Source organism: Bufo gargarizans, chromosome 11 (assembly GCF_014858855.1).
Source record: "Bufo gargarizans isolate SCDJY-AF-19 chromosome 11, ASM1485885v1, whole genome shotgun sequence".
In the NCBI taxonomy this organism is placed as follows: domain Eukaryota; kingdom Metazoa; phylum Chordata; class Amphibia; order Anura; family Bufonidae; genus Bufo; species Bufo gargarizans.
Window position 1 is genome coordinate 71,211,006 of NC_058090.1, and position 16,452 is coordinate 71,227,457.

A 16,452-nucleotide genomic window follows, 5' to 3' on the forward strand; every position below is an offset into this window, starting at 1 on the left:
CTCTGGTGTGACATCACATGTGCATTACTGGTGTACTGTGACATCACTGTGTGCATTACTGGTGTACTGTGACAACACTTGTGTGGATTACTGATGTACTGTGACATCACTGTGTGCATTACTGGTGTACTGTGACATCACTGTGTGCATTACTGGTGTACTGTGACATCACTATGTGTATTACTGGTGTACTGTGACATCACTATGTGTATTACTGGTGTACTGTGACAACACTTGTGTGGATTACTGATGTACTGTGACATCACTGTGTGTATTACTGGTGTACTGTGACATCACTGTGTGCATTACTGGTGTACTGTGACATCACTGTGTGCATTACTGGTGTACTGTGACAACACTTGTGTGGATTACTGATGTACTGTGACATCACTGTGTGGATTACTGGTGTACTGTGACATCACTGTGTGGATTACTGGTGTACTGTGACAACACTTGTGTGGATTACTGATGTACTGTGACATCACTGTGTGCATTACTGGTGTACTGTGACATCACTGTGTGCATTACTGGTGTACTGTGACATCACTGTGTGCATTACTGGTGTACTGTGACATCACTGTGTGCATTACTGGTGTACTGTGACAACACTTGTGTGGATTACTGATGTACTGTGACATCACTGTGTGCATTACTGGTGTACTGTGACATCACTGTGTGCATTACTGGTGTACTGTGACATCACTGTGTGTATTACTGGTATACTGTGACAACACTTGTGTGCATTACTGGTGTACTGTGACATCACTGTGTGTATTACTGGTGTACTGTGACATCACTGTGTGCATCATTACACTATTAAGACAGCATTATATGGCCCATCCCAAGTTTTGCTATGGGGCCCCCATGATTATTTGTCACGCCCCTGGTGGAAATTATTTTTGGGGTACACTCAGGTGACACGCTACTTGAATAATGACAGGTGTGGTCATTATACATAGGTATGTCTTCTCTAGAAAAATAATAATAATTCCTTAAAGTGATTATTGCTAGTATGCATGTTTCACAGTGACTTACTGGATTGTGATTTTCACCACTCATGCCAATCGAAATGAATAAGTTCCTATTGCTGGTGACATAGCACCATTCAGCGTGTAGGAACGGCCTCCATGTGGGCGTGGCCTAGGACCCGGAAGTAGCTGCCGCTATTCTCCGTACCGGGGAAGGCCTTCCTCGTCGTTGGCTGTGCCGTCCTGTGTCGGACATAGTCACCCGGGCTGGCAGCCCAGTACAGCCATGCATGACGCCTTTGAGCAGGTGCTGATCCTGGAGAAGCTGCCGCTGCAGATAGATTGCCTGGCAGCCTGGGGTAAGTGCTGGGCACTGGCTGGCATTGTTACAGGCTGGTACCTACCGTAAGCTACACTGACATCACCAGGGGTGGAGGCATTGGACGGCAGCCTCTGTGAACTGTCAGTGGGATAGGATGTCCATGTCTGCTGTCACGTCTTTGAGCTGGGACATCTAGTGATGAATAACAACTCCCATCATTCTAGCATGCCTGGGACTGTCTCCTTCATTCTTGAAGACTGTGGCTCCCCCGGTTAGCTGCCTACTTGGATCACACACAGGGGTACCTGGTATCTAACCCTTTCTTTGCCAGGGATGTCTGGATATCTTACTTTGACGTAGATCAGGGGTATAAGGTGCACAGCGACTTGTGTCATGTAAAGTTTTTCAGTGGTGTTGCAATACGACAACATCCCTCTTTTTTTTTTTCTTTTTTTTTTTTTGGGTGACTGTTGTAGAATGTCACATTTTGACACCATTGAAATACATTATATGAAATGTCGCACAACATTCATGTCATATGACATATGTCGCCATGAAACCATACCGCTTTGTGTCACATGACACATGTAGCCGTATCGTTAGAATAAGTGTGTGCCTACACGGTGACAACAAGCCGCAGAAAAGTCGTGCAACACCAAAGGATATGGCTATATGGTGACCTTTCATATAGTGTATTTCAATGGGGTTGTCATGCAACATGCTGCGGCTGTGACGCTTGCATGGATTATTTGTGGCTGTTACAGCACTAGTTACAGCATGTACATCACCCATTTCTAACAGCTTGGGAATCTAAGAGGCATAGATTGTCAGCATTGGAAAAAAAGACCTAGCTAATATCTCTAGCTGCTCCACAGCCTGAGATAGCAAGGATGTCAGTAAGGCCTCATTCATACATACATGGATTTTCACGGACCACGGTCCATGAAAACCCGTCCTGCTGAGGGCATGAAATTTGGTGTTATGTATTGTAGGCTTGCAATTCTTAGTAATTACTTACTTAAACCTGACCAAACAAGACTTTAGTAGACATCCCAGATGTGATAAATTTTCAAACACAAAATCATGAATTATAATTAATAAATAATATAATTTTATTTAATAATGTAATAAAAATAATGAAATTTGTCAAACACAGAACGTTCAATAAACATCCTGAGTGTGATACATGGGACTGCACAAAGTCCGATGTCACAATCAGGACAATGGAACCTGGTTTGTTTCGGACTTTCTTTCCATTGCCATCTCTCTTTGAGCATCCTGGTAGGTGCTGCCTTTTTTGTGTTTGGCGGGATGAAGTCGATAAAGTGATGACCAGTCAGGCGTTCTGGGTGGACAACGTCAACAGCACGACGTCCAGGTCTGTTCACAGCTACTGATGGCGTCTGGTGGTTGACCAAAATCCGCTCAACCACCTTCCATATAAAGTCAGAATGAACTCTTTGCTCTGTGCAGGATATATGCATTCCAAAGGCATTGTTCCAGAAGGTGCCTGAAGATCTTATAATATTTTTTTTTTTTGTTGTTTGCGCATTGCCGGATAAAATGTCATCGCCTGATCGGCTCTGACGACACCTCCCATGGTGTTATTATAGTCTATCACGACTTGCGGCTTCAGCACATCTTTCCCACCTTTTGTGTGGACGATTAGGGGTATTGTGCACAGTACTCATGAGACACACGTCTTTCTTGTCTCGCCATCGCATTGCCATCATCTTACCCTTCTGCCAGGCAAACATTTCTCCGGTTTTGAGTTTTTTTTGGGCAAACATAGATGGCATGTCACGTCGGTTAGGCCTAACGGTACCATATGCATTAGTCTTGTTTTGTAGCAAAACCTCATACAGTTCCAGAGACGTGTAGAAATTGTCCGTGGTCACACAATATCCCTGGTTCAGCAATGGCTCCAGCAATGTAAGGACAGATGATGTGGCCATCCCATAGCCGCTGTACCTGGGGTTGAACTTCGTGCCTTCACCAGTGTAAATGACCGAATTCCAGATGTACCCAGTGGATGACTCGCACAGCATGTAGGATTTGATGCCAAACCGCGCTCTTTTGGATGCAATGTACTGTATCCAGCTTAGGCGTCCCTTGTAGGCCATCAAACTTTCATCTATGCTGACGTCCCTTTCTGGCACGTAGGTCCGCTGGAAATTGGTCACAATAATTTGCCATACCTCCCAGATTTTTTTTTAGTTTGGGTGCAGGATGCAGATTTTTCATTATTCGTGAAGTGGAAATACTTCATGATGAGGGAAAACCGGTATTCTGACATCACAATGCCCAAAAATTGAGTGTCCAGTAACTTATTGGTGGCCCAGTACCATTTCTGGAGCGGTTTCCCCATCACCCCCTGAAAAATGATGAGTCCCAGAAACTGCCACATGTCCTCTTTGGTCACCGGTTCCCACTTTCTGCTTCTGGAAAACGTGGCATGCTGCGTAGCGGATTGCTGCTCTTGGTAGTGATTTGTCTCCGTGACAATTCTTTCAATTACCTCCTCAGTGAGGAATAATTGCAGGTATGCCAGAGGGTTGTCACACTCAACATCTACCTTCATCCCAGGTGATCCAGTGAAGAGGAATCTTAGGGGCAATACCTGGTCCGTATTGCAGTCAATAGGGCACCAAGTGCGCACATGGCTGAGGTCAGGCGCAGGATCATCGCCGTTGTCACTTGCCAGATCAGTGTCAGACGACAATTCCAAAAGCGCTTTTGTAGTAAAGTTGCGCTTTTTTGATGCCATGTTGTAAATTTATTTTATGGCCACAAATGACAGTAAAATGACAGGCAAGAGGACTGTACAGTCATCAAATGTCAGATCTGAGGTTATACAGTGTAATCCTCTCAGATTACAATGTATAACCTATTTTCTGTGTGTGTGTCACTATTTTTTGGAATTTCCCGCCCAGTTCCGCTCCCATGCACAGCTGCTGCTCGCAGGGAATGGAACCAGGAAGTCAAATGCGCTCTCGCCGGCGATCACAGTGGAGGACATCGCCCGATCGCCGGCAGAAGGTGAGGAGACTCTGCAATGTTGACTGGGAGCGAAAATTAACCCTGAGTCACGCTCGGGAATACCTCGGGAATAGGTTAAAGAGGTTCTCTGTGGATATACCTGCTAAGGATTCTGGATTTAGATAATATGGATGAGAATGTTGAGTTGGACCTCCAGAGAATACTATCTCCGGCGCATAAATCTATTTCAGCCAGTTGGATTACTCCTGATCCTCCTACTGATCGGGAATTTCTTTCCAGAATGAATGGGGTATGGAGTCTACCTTAAAAGGAATTTTCTGGGGTCAGTGGTTAGACACCCCAGGATTACCAGTTCGGGTGCTGTCTGAGTTCAGAACCAGAACACTTCTGACTATGGTGCTCCCAAACATGTTTAGTCTTCCATCTACTCTGGATTACTCTGTTCTCTTGGCGATGAGAATAGTTCCCTTTTGCTCTGCCAGTTTCAGCTTTACTGCTCTGAACTTCCCCACCAGGCTGTGTTTGTTTGGCTGCACCGAAATGTGGCTTTATACTAACTGCACATAACCGCAGCAGCCAGTCACTGGCCTCAGGGGTCATGTGCCATATACCACTGATGTCAGTGATAGGCTGCTGCAGTCATGTCCGGTATACAGGACAACATTGCTGACGTCAAGAATATGATGTAATGGTTCGGCTGCCATGAGCTGTTACCATTAGATCACTGTTATCAGTGATCTATATATGGGGACAAAAGGGAACACATAGATAATGTGTTCCTTGCTAACCTGTGCCCCCCATAGTAACAACAAATAAATGCAGAAAAGGGTAAAAAAAAACTAAAAGCAAAAAAACACCTCACCAAACCCGCTGACCAGTTTCGGACATCCTGCATGACACACATTAGTTTTGCTTGGGTGTCGGGTACATTCTTGTTATGCAGAATATCTATTTCACCAGACATATTATAATTACCCTCCAGTCACCAATTTTTGTCTGTTCTCACATGCCATATTCACACTTGCACCTTTACCCAAAAATTTCTGTATTGGGTGACTATCATCCATGTACAGAAGCTGCATGTAAGATTCTCCACATGCGTCCAACCATGTTGTCTGGCTGTGTACACATATTTGGCATCATACTGTGCGGGATATTTGCCGGATTAATTCATTGGGTAAATATAATATATTGAAAAAGCTTATTTATTGAAAATCTTAAAATACACTAAACAAGATATAAACGCAACACCTTGATATGCCACACCTGTGAGGTGGGATGGATTATCTCGGCAAAGGAGAAGTGCTCACTAACACAGATTTAGACAGATTTGTGAACCATATTTGAGAGTAATGGGTCTTTTGTGTATGCAGAAAATGTTTCAGATCTTTGAGGTCAGCTCATGCAAAATGGGAGCAAAACCGAAAGTGTTGGGTTTATATTTTTGTTCAGTGTAGAATGAAAAAACGGTATTTTTTCCCCAGAAATAGACCTACAAAATCAGTTGAAAACCACTCCAATTTTATGACTCTTAGGCCTCTTTCACACTACCGTTTTTTTTTTCCGTTTTGCAGTCCGTTTTTTGCGTTCCGTATACGGTCCGTATACGGAACCATTCATTTCAATGGTTCCGCAAAAAAACGGAATGTGTTCCGTATGCATTCCGTTTCCGTATTTCCGTTTTTCCGTTCCGTTGAAAAGATAGAACATGTCCTATATTTGGCCGCAAATCACAGTCCGTGGCTCCATTCAAGTCAATGGGTCCGCAAAAAAAACTGAACACATACGGAAATGCATCCGTATGTCTTCCGTATCCGTTCCGTTTTTTGCGGAACCATCAATTGAAAATGTTATGCCCAGCCCAATTTTTTCTATGTAATTACTGTATACTGTATATGCCATACGGAAAAACGGAACGGAAACGGAACCACAACGGAAGCAAAAAACGGAACAACGGATCCGTGAAAAACGGAACGCAAAACACTGAATTCACCATACTGTAGTGTGAAAGAGGCCTTAGGGTACTTTCACAGTAGCATTTTGGCTTTCCGTTTGTGAGATCCGTTCAGGACTCTCATAAGCGGTCCAAAACGGATCAGTTTTGCCCTAATGCGTTCTGAATGGAAATGGATCCACTCAGAATGCATCCGTTTGCCAATATGACACAATAGAAAACGGATCCGTCCTCCACTGACTTTCAATGGTGTTCAAGACGAATCCGTCTTGGCTATGTTAAAGATAATAAAAACGGATCCGTTCTGAATGGATGCAGACAGTTGTATTATCTGAACGGATCAGTCTGTGCAGATCCATGACTGATCCGCACCAAACGCGAGTGTGAAAGTAGCCTTAGGATAGTTACACATTTGTGGCACAGCTTTCCGGCAGAAAACAGCCTGCCGGAGTTCTCCGGAATCGGCATTGCATGATACTACTAGAATGCCTGCTAGCCCCATTAACTATAATGAGGTCTAGTGGAGATCCGTTCGCAACCCGGCAAATATGCAGAGAGTCGACTGGACAGAGACCTCTGCGCTCAGTTGTTTTTATCCGGTCGATTCTCGACATTCTATGCCGAAACGGCCTGCTGGACGATAGAATCGCGAAAGAAGCTTTAAAAAAATAAATAAAAAAGACATAACATTTTGAGATAGGCTCAGATTCCAAAAGGTGAAATTTTACCCCGGTCATAAACACTCAGTATATGCTTGGTCATGAAAGGGTTAAGCAACTTTCTATAAATAAAAAAAAGCCTTTATTTAGGTCATGACAGGGATAAACAACTTTCTAAAATAGTCTTTATTTAGAACTTGGGCTACTTTCACACTAGTGTTTTTGCTGGATCCGGCAGGGCTCAGCAAAAACGGTTCTGCCGTGATAATACAACCATCTGCATCAGTTAACCCCTTCTACCCCAGTTTTCACCTTCCTGACCAGGCCATTTTTTGCAAATCTGACGTGTCACTTTATGTGGTAATAGCTTTGGAACACATTACTTATCCAAGCCATTCTGAGATTGTTTTCTCGTGACACATTGTGCTTCATGGTCATAAATTTGAGTCTATATATTTCACCTTATTTGTGAAAAAATCCCAAATTTTACTTTTTTTTTTTAAATTCCCAAATTTCCTAATTTCTATTTCTCTACTTTTATAATAGATATACCTCATATAATAGTTATTACTTTACATTTCCTACATGTCTAATTCCTGTTTGGATCATTTTAAAAAATACATTTTATTATTTTGGGACGTTAGAAGGCTTAGAAGTTTAGAAGCAATTTCCAAAACCCACTTTTTAAGGACCAGTTCAGGTCTGAAGTCACTTTGTGGGGCTTACATGATAGAAACCACCCAAAAATGAACCCATTTTAGAAACTACACCCCTCAAGGTATTCAAAACTGATTTTACAAACTTTAACCCTTTACGTTTCCCACAAGAATTAATGGAAAATGGAGATGAAATTTCAGAATCTCACTTTTTGGGCAGATGTTACATTATAATCCATTTTTTCCAGTAGCAAAGTAAGAGTTAACAACCAAACAAAACTCAATATTTATTACCTTGTTTCTGCGGTTTAAAGAAACACCCAACATGTGGTCGTAACCTGCTGTATGGGCACACGGCAGGGCGTAGAAGGAAAGGAATACCATATGGTTTTTGGAAGGCAGATTTAGCTAAACTGGATGCCATGTCCCACTTGAAGCCCACCTGATGCAGCCCTACAGTAGATACTCAAAAAAGTGTCCACATTTTGGAAACTACGGGATACGGTGCCAGTTTTGTTGGTACTATTTTGGGGTACATATGATTTTTAACTGCTCTATATTAAGTTTTTTGTGAGGCAAGGTAACCAAAAAATGTATGTTTTTGCACCGCTTTTATTTTTAACAACATTCATGTGACAGGTTAGATCATGCGTTATTTTTATAGAGCAGGTTGTTAGACGCAATGATATCAAATATGTCTACTTCCTATGTTTGTTTGTTTCAGTTTTACATAATAAAGCATTTTTAAAAACAAATTCAGTTTTTTTATTCCATTCCATTTTCCGAACGCCCTATTTTTGTGCAGGGGCTCGTTTTTTGCAGGAAGAATTGAAGTTTTTATTGGTACAATTTTTGGGTACATATGAATTTTTGATCATTAATTATTACACTTTATGGGGCAAGGTGACCAAAAAATTGGTTGTTTTGGTGCAGTTTTTATTTATTTATTTTTACAGGGTTTACCTGAGGGATTAGGTCATGTGACTTTTTTTATAGAGCAGATCATTACGGACGTGGGAATACCTAATCTGTTTACTTTTTCTTATTTATTCAATTTTTACACTATAATAGCATTTTTGAAACCAAAACAATTATGTTTTAGTCTGAGAGCTATTGTTTTTTTATTTTTTGACCGATTGTCTTAGGTAGGATCCCCTTTTTTTGCTTGATGAGTTGACGGTTGGATTGGTACTATTTTAGGTGGTATATGCCTTTTTGATCGCTTGGTGTTGCAATTTTTGTGACGTAAGGTGACAAAAATGTTTTTATTTTTTACGGTGATATTTTTATAGAACTGGTTGTTATGCATGTGGTGATACCTAATATGTGTGTGTGTGTGTGTGTGTATATATATATATATATATATATATATATATAATTTTTTTATTTTTATTTTTTTTCACTTTAGCACAATAATAGCTGTTTTGAAACAAAAAAATGACGTTTTAGTGTCTCCATGTTCTGAGAGCTACATTTTGTTATATTTTTTGGGCGATTGTCTTAGGTAGAGGCTAATTTTTTGCGGGATGAGGTGACTGTTTTATTGATACCATTTTGTAGGACATACGCCTTTTTGATCGCTTGGTGTTGCACTTTTTGTGATGTAAGGTGACAAAAATGCCTTTATTTTTTTACACTGTTTATTTTATTTTTTTATGGTGTTTATCGGAAAGGGTGGATCATGTGATATATTTATAGAGCTGGTCATTACGGATGCGGCGATACCTAATATGTGAAAGGGGCTGTGGTGAGACCAATCTTGCCACATTGCATTGGAGAAGCCTGGTTGCCCGCTTGCTTCCTTTAGACTATGGCCCCATGTTGAAACGCTTGATTTTCCCCTGCAAAGACATGAAAGCTGGGTAATTTGGTACTTGCCCTATTTGCACAGTGATACCCCAGATAGCTATGCCATGGAGCCCATTCGGATAACGAAAGACTATGTGAAAGACTTTGGATCCTTGGCGATTCTACTGTATTCGTTTAGTCTGAGTGCCATTCACCTAATAATATGCGCTCAGACCTGAGCTATCTGGGGGATATGTTAAATGTCTATGTTTTATGCAATAGCTGCACAGTTAAATATTTTTATGTATTTTTATTGTCTTTTGCTACCATGTAGCTAATGGAGTTTTGCTTCTGCCTTTGGAGATAAATTGGATTACTTCCCAATTATCTCCAGGACATAAGACTTGGTGTAAAACTGTGTATTCTCCTGCCTGTGATAATTACATGAACCCATTGTGTAAGGTATTTGTATCACAAGCAGGGAGGAGGATTTTGTGTGGGAGTGTCTGAGTGTATTGTACGTGGTTACTGGTTGTTTTACAAAACCCTGTGGGTGGTGCTAATGTGTAAGAATGTGTATATAAGAACAATAAACACACAGTTCTGGCTGTCCACTGCTTGACCCTCAACACGACGCCTTGTCTTGTTCTTGGGGGGGGATTTATTGTATGCTGTTGCAGGTCATCTGCTAGGAGTGTAAACCTTTCATATGGTTTTTCCTATTCGGCTGTATGAAGCATTCATATGGTTTCCAGTTTGGGAGATTGGTGTCTTTAGTAGCTGCCTTTGCATCTGGAAAGGGAATATCTCATAAACGTCTCTTACCCCCTTTTATGCCCAGGATGCCAATACAGGGGCGTTTTTTTTTATTTTTATTTTTTTTTCTTTTCTCTTTTTTCTTTTTAGTTAAAAACGTTATTTTATTAAAAACACTTTTTTTTTTCTTTACTTTATTTCTGACGTTCACTTTTGGGGGTCTGATCCCCTCTGCAATGCATTACAATTAGAGCTGAGATGACGAATCCGTCGACTCCATGAATCCCTCGAATCTTGTTGGATTCGTGGACTCGAATCCTGACCTCATTTACTCAATTTGAATCCGACGAACCCATGACAGCGGGGACTGCTGCAGTCCCTGTATTCTGAGGCACCCCCTCCACTCACTATAGTATAATCTTATGATCTAACCTGCATTTTTTAGATATAATAATCCATCTGTATTACTAACATAACAACATTAAGTTCTGTAGCAGGGAAGAGGCAGGACGGGCGGGGCGGCGTGTAACTCACTACGTCACGTGCCTGCGCCGCCCATTTTATGAATTAAGCAGGCGGCACGGGTGTTACCATTGCAATGTTCAGTAAACTACTTTTATTCCAGCAAGGGTCTTCTTTATTTTATTCATATTGTCATTTAGATAAAAAAGCGTTTTTTTTTCTCCAGATATGCTAATGAACCTTCAAGGTGCCCGGAGGGGCGTTATTCCTCTCCTCTAGAGCCCAGTAACGCCCCCCATGTAGTGCCCAGCCCGCCTTTGATTCAAGCCCAGCACGCCTCCTTATAAATAAATTTCCTCTCACAGCCGAGCCGCACGGCACCACCCGCTCCGCTAATACATTTAATTTATTCAATAGATGAACCTTGCTTCATCCTTTCTTGCCCATGAAATCTCGCGCAGCAGCAGTTTCGCCGACTGCCTGCGCATGTGCGATTCTACGGTGCCTGAGGCAACAGCGCTCTGATTACATCACTGGGCTCGGCGCATGCCCAGTGACACTATTGAGGCTATCTGATTCGTATTCGAAAAAAATTGGATTTGTCCCACCTCTAATTACAATACATCTGTATTGTAATGCTTGCCTGTTAGTGTATTACACTGAGTAATACACTAACAGGTTGCCTAGGAGACCCCTGAGGCTGGATACTGTGCAGGTCCAGATACCGTGCAAGGCATTGGGCAGCCTCTGCATGACATTGGGCTGCCTTCTGACACATCAAGTCCCTGCCACAGCAGTGTGGTGACTCGATGCGCTCCCTCACCCGACACAAACCCCTTCTATGTCGAGGTCAGCGCCAACCGCGGCATAGAAGGGGTTAATCCACCGTCATCGCTTTTTACAGCGATGCCGGCTGATACAGCAGGGGTCTGGCTACCAGTGACTATTCCGTCAAATTGCGGGAACGCAGTGGCTTCCATGACGTAATAGGGGTTAAGAATGGATCAGAAGGGGTTAAGAATGGATCCGTAATAGTCAGAAGGGGTTAAGAATGGATCCGGTTGTTTTATCTATAAAATAGCCATGGCAGATCCGTCATGAACACCATTGAAAGTCAATCAGGGACAGACCCGTTTTCTATTGTGTCCAAGAAAATGGATCCGTCCCCATTGACTTGCATTGTGATTCGTGACTGATCTGTCTTGCTCCGCATCCCAGGACGCCCTCAAAAACGCTGCTTGCTGCTCTTTTGTGTGAGTCATGGGAGTGCAACCAAACAGAACGGAATGAATTCTGGTACATTCCGTTTCGTTCAGTTTAGTTTTGTCCCCATTGACAATGAATGGGGACAAAACTGAAGTGTTTTCCTCAGCTATTGAGACCCTATGACGGATCTCAATGTGTACATTCCATTTTCTTCTCACTCTCATCAATAGAACAAGCCTCCATGCTCACCTCCCTTCATGGCAGATTCTGCCCTGTCTGAATGATAGGGGATATTAAAATTAATTAAGGACTGCAGATTGCTTAGGGCAGTGATGGTGATCCTTTTAGAGACCAAGTGCCCAAACTGCAACCCAACCCCCCCCCCCCTTAATTATTGCAAAATGCCAAAATGGCAAGTTAACCTGAATACCAATATACAGGGTGGGCCATTTATATGGATACACCTTAATAAAATGGGAATGGTTACATAGTAACATAGTACATAAGGCCGAAAAAAGACATTTGTCCATCCAGTTCGGCCTGTTAGTGGCAGTTAACTTCCTGTTTGTGGCACATAAGTATATGTGAGGGGGGAAACTTTTCAAGATTGGTGTTGACCATGGCGGCCATTTTGAAGTTGGCCATTTTGAATCCAACTTTTATTTTTTCTCAATAGGAAGAGGGTCATGTGAAACATCAAACTTATTGGGAATTTTACAAGAAAAACAATGGTGTGCTTGGTTTTAACGTAACTTTATTCTTTCATGAGTTATTTACAAGTTTCTGACCACTTATAAAATGTGTTCAATGTGCTGCCCATTGTGTTGGATTGTCAATGCACCCCTCTTCTCCCACTCTTCACACACTGATAGCATCACCGCAGGAGAAATGCTAGCACAGGCTTCCAGTATCCGTAGTTTCAGGTGCTGCACACCTCGTATCTTCACAGCATATGCTGTAGCCGACTTCAAAATGGCCGCCATGGTCACCACCCATCTTGAAAAGTTTCCCCCCTCAATATACTAATGTGCCACAAACAAAGTTAATATCACCAACCATTCCCATTTTATTAAGGTGTATCCATATAAATGGCCCAACCTGTAGTATATCTTCCATTTAGCTAGAGTAGCTGTTCATAGTGCGCCCTGCACTGATGAATGGCAGGAAAGGTCTAGTAGTGGCTACACTTGGTGAGTGGATATATATAGGTGCTCACTCCACAACCCACCCCAGGTTGTAGCAAGAAGATTAAATTGTTGTGTATAAATTAGGGCTGCACGATATGGGAATTTTGTGCGATTGCGATTAGGGCCCTAAAAATTGCGATAACGATATGCAATGCGATATTTTAAGGGAATTGTGCTAGAGGTCTATTTACATCTGCTTGGATTTTCCCATATGAGCCGCTGACGCGGCTAGGTATGACATGGTTATGGGGGATCTGTGGATGGCACTGTTATGGGGGATATGTGGATGATGCTGTTATATGTAGGGTTGGACGATATCAAAAATATTCAGAAGATAACGATATTAAAAAATTTATCGCAATAACGATATATATCGCGATAAATACCCGTTTAAAAGAAAAAAAACACAAGGAGACTGTTATACTGTATGGGGGCAGCCACAAGGAGACGTTATACTGTATGGGGGCAGCCACAAGGAGACGTTATACTGTATGGGGGCAGCCACAAGGAGATGTTATACTGTATGGGGGCAGCCACTAGGAGGCGTTATACTGTATGGGGGGGCCACTAGGAGGCGTTACACTGTATGGGGGGCCACTAGGAGACGTAACACTGTATGGGGGGGGCCACTAGGAGACGTAACACTGTATGGGGGGGGGCCACTAGGAGACGTAACACTGTATGGGGGGCTACTAGGAGACGTAACACTGTATGGGGGGGCCACTAGGAGACGTAACACTGTATGGGGGGGCCACTAGGAGACGTAACACTGTATGGGGGGGCCACTAGGAGACGTAACACTGTATGGGGGGGCCACTAGGAGACGTAACACTGTATGGGGGGGCCACTAGGAGACGTAACACTGTATGGGGGGGCCACTAGGAGACGTAACACTGTATGGGGGGGCCACTAGGAGACGTAACACTGTATGGGGGGCCACTAGGAGACGTTACACTGTATGGGGGGCCACTAGGAGACGTTACACTGTATGGGGGGGACACTAGGAGACGTTACACTGTATGGGGGGGACACTAGGAGACGTTACACTGTATGGGGGGGACACTAGGAGACGTTACACTGTATGGGGGGGACACTAGGAGACGTTACACTGTATGGGGGGGACACTAGGAGACGTTACACTGTATGGGGGGGACACTAGGAGACGTTACACTGTATGGGGGGGACACTAGGAGACGTTACACTGTATGGGGGGGACACTAGGAGACGTTACACTGTATGGGGGGGACACTAGGAGACGTTACACTTTATGGGGAGCCACAAGGAGGCGTTACACTTTATGGGGAGCCACAAGGAGGCGTTACACTGTATGGGCGGCCACAAGGAGCCGTTACACTGTATGGGGGGCCACAAGGAGCGTTATAATAAGGTCTTGTGGCCACAGGCCACCATACATGCAGTAATACTTTGCGATATACCTTTCCCGTGGCTGCCTCGCTTGTGTGCTCCAATTCTGACATCAGATGCCGGTGGGCAGAGATCTGAATATGGGAGCAAGGAGGAGGGAGAGCCGGGGCGGCCGCTGCGGGAAGTAATAAGTTTATAATTTCGTCATCAGAGCACACACTAGTGAGGCAGCCGCAGGAAAAGTCTCTCCAGAGACACCAGTACTCGCACAGGGAATCGATTCACCACATATACAATAGAGCCGGCACTGGTAGGTGACGACGGTGATGTCAGATGGTGGGAGGAGACTTGACTAAGGGAGGCGGAGCAAGAAGGAGCCAGGTCAGGAGCGAGAGGAAGTAATGTTACTCAGCGGCAGCGCTATGCAAGGGGCAGGGGCAGGCGGGCGGTCGTTTAGAAGCGGTCAGCGCACAATGTGCGCTGACCGCTTTGATGACGTCACAAAATACCACCATATCGCTGTTTTTTTTTTATACCGCGGTATATCGCCCAACCCTATGTGGGGGAATGGATCTGTGGATGACGCTGTTATGTGGGGGATCTGTGGAGGGCGCTGTTATGTGGGGGATCTGTGGAGGGCGCTGTTATGTGGGGGATCTGTGGAGGGCGCTGTTATGTGGGGGATCTGTGGAGGGCGCTGTTATGTGGGGGATCTGTGGAGGGCGCTGTTATGTGGGGGATCTGTGGAGGGCGCTGTTATGTGGGGGATCTGTGGAGGGCGCTGTTATGTGGGGGATCTGTGGAGTGGATCTGTGGAGGGCGCTGTTATGTGGGGGATCTGTGGAGGGCGCTGTTATGTGGGGGATCTGTGGAGGGCGCTGTTATGTGGGGGATCTGTGGAGGACGCTGTTATGTGGGGGATGACACATAGGGCCATGAGGGGCGCCAGCATAAGACACACATATAGCATCTTATGCTGGTACCCCTCATGGCCCTATGTGTCCCCTCATGTGTCCTAAACTGCACACATAACTGGCTTTGTGTGTAAAGTATTTTACTACTGTGTGAAACAATCTCTCTCCTATTGATAACATGGCCAGCCTCTGTACTCACTTTCACTATGAATGCACTGCAGCGAGCTGGCCGGCCGGCGCGTGACTAACGTCACTTAGCTCCTCCCACTTAGTCACGCTCCTGCTTCCTGAATTAAGTGCTGGCCGGCCAGCTCACTACCGCTCGCTGCAGTGCATTCATAGTGAAAGTGAGTACAGAGGCTGTCCATGTTATCAATAGGAGAGAGCTCGTTTCACACAGTAGTAAAATACTTTACACACAAATCCAGTTATGTGCACAGGGCCCCTTCATATATAATCGCAGCATTTTCAGGTCGGCCAAATTGCCATATCGCATTTGGCAATTATCGTGATTCGATTATTTTTTCGATATATCGTGCAGCCCTAGTATAAATGGAGGGCACACAGAATATCTGGGGCAATGTGGACTGAACAATAAATATTTATTAATATATACAAAAACCTATTTATACATAGATAGATAAAAAGTCCGCCATCCATACCATAAGGGATAAATATTAAAACCAGAGTCATATATCTGCAGAATTATGATACTTCAATAGTTGGTCAATGTCAAATAATTGCACTTGGTTATAAGTGAACAAATCGTTTATATAAAGCAGCGTATCTGTAAAGAAAATGTCCTGCTCAGCAGGTCCACACCTCTTCAAGATCTCAAATGAAAGCACCTGTTTTCCTCAAAATGTTAACAGCACTCCGTGGTTCACTTTTTGCACCCAAAATTGTTATAATGCGGACACATATACACAGAAATGTTTTGTGTACATTACCGGTCCGGTGGGTGTTGTGGCTGCAGGACTGAGGAGTCGGCGTTGGATCTTTCAGCGTGGAGTCACGTTCTACTCTCACTACGTGACTCAGTCCATAAGCTGTTTGATGATACTAGTACTAGTAGTCTCTGAAAAGTGAACCACGGAGTGCTGTTAAAATTATCAGGAAAACAGGTGCTTTCATTTGAGATCTTGAAGAGGTGTGGATCTGCTGAGCAGGACATTTTCTTTAGGACTCGTGCACACAACAGTATTTTTTTGCAGT

General features: G+C 43.7%; 1 protein-coding gene across 2 annotated transcripts in view; it reads left to right on the top strand.

Moving 5' to 3' along the window:
- Positions 1–1,145: 1,145 nt before the first annotated feature.
- Positions 1,146–16,452, top strand: part of VPS39 (VPS39 subunit of HOPS complex) — a 251,793-nt gene continuing 236,486 nt past the window's right edge. For both annotated transcript variants that reach the window (XM_044271213.1, XM_044271214.1), the window contains exon 1: positions 1,146–1,327. In XM_044271213.1, the coding sequence (XP_044127148.1) occupies positions 1,255–1,327 (73 nt within the window). In that variant the 5' untranslated portion in view covers positions 1,146–1,254. The remainder of the gene's footprint in view (positions 1,328–16,452) is intronic.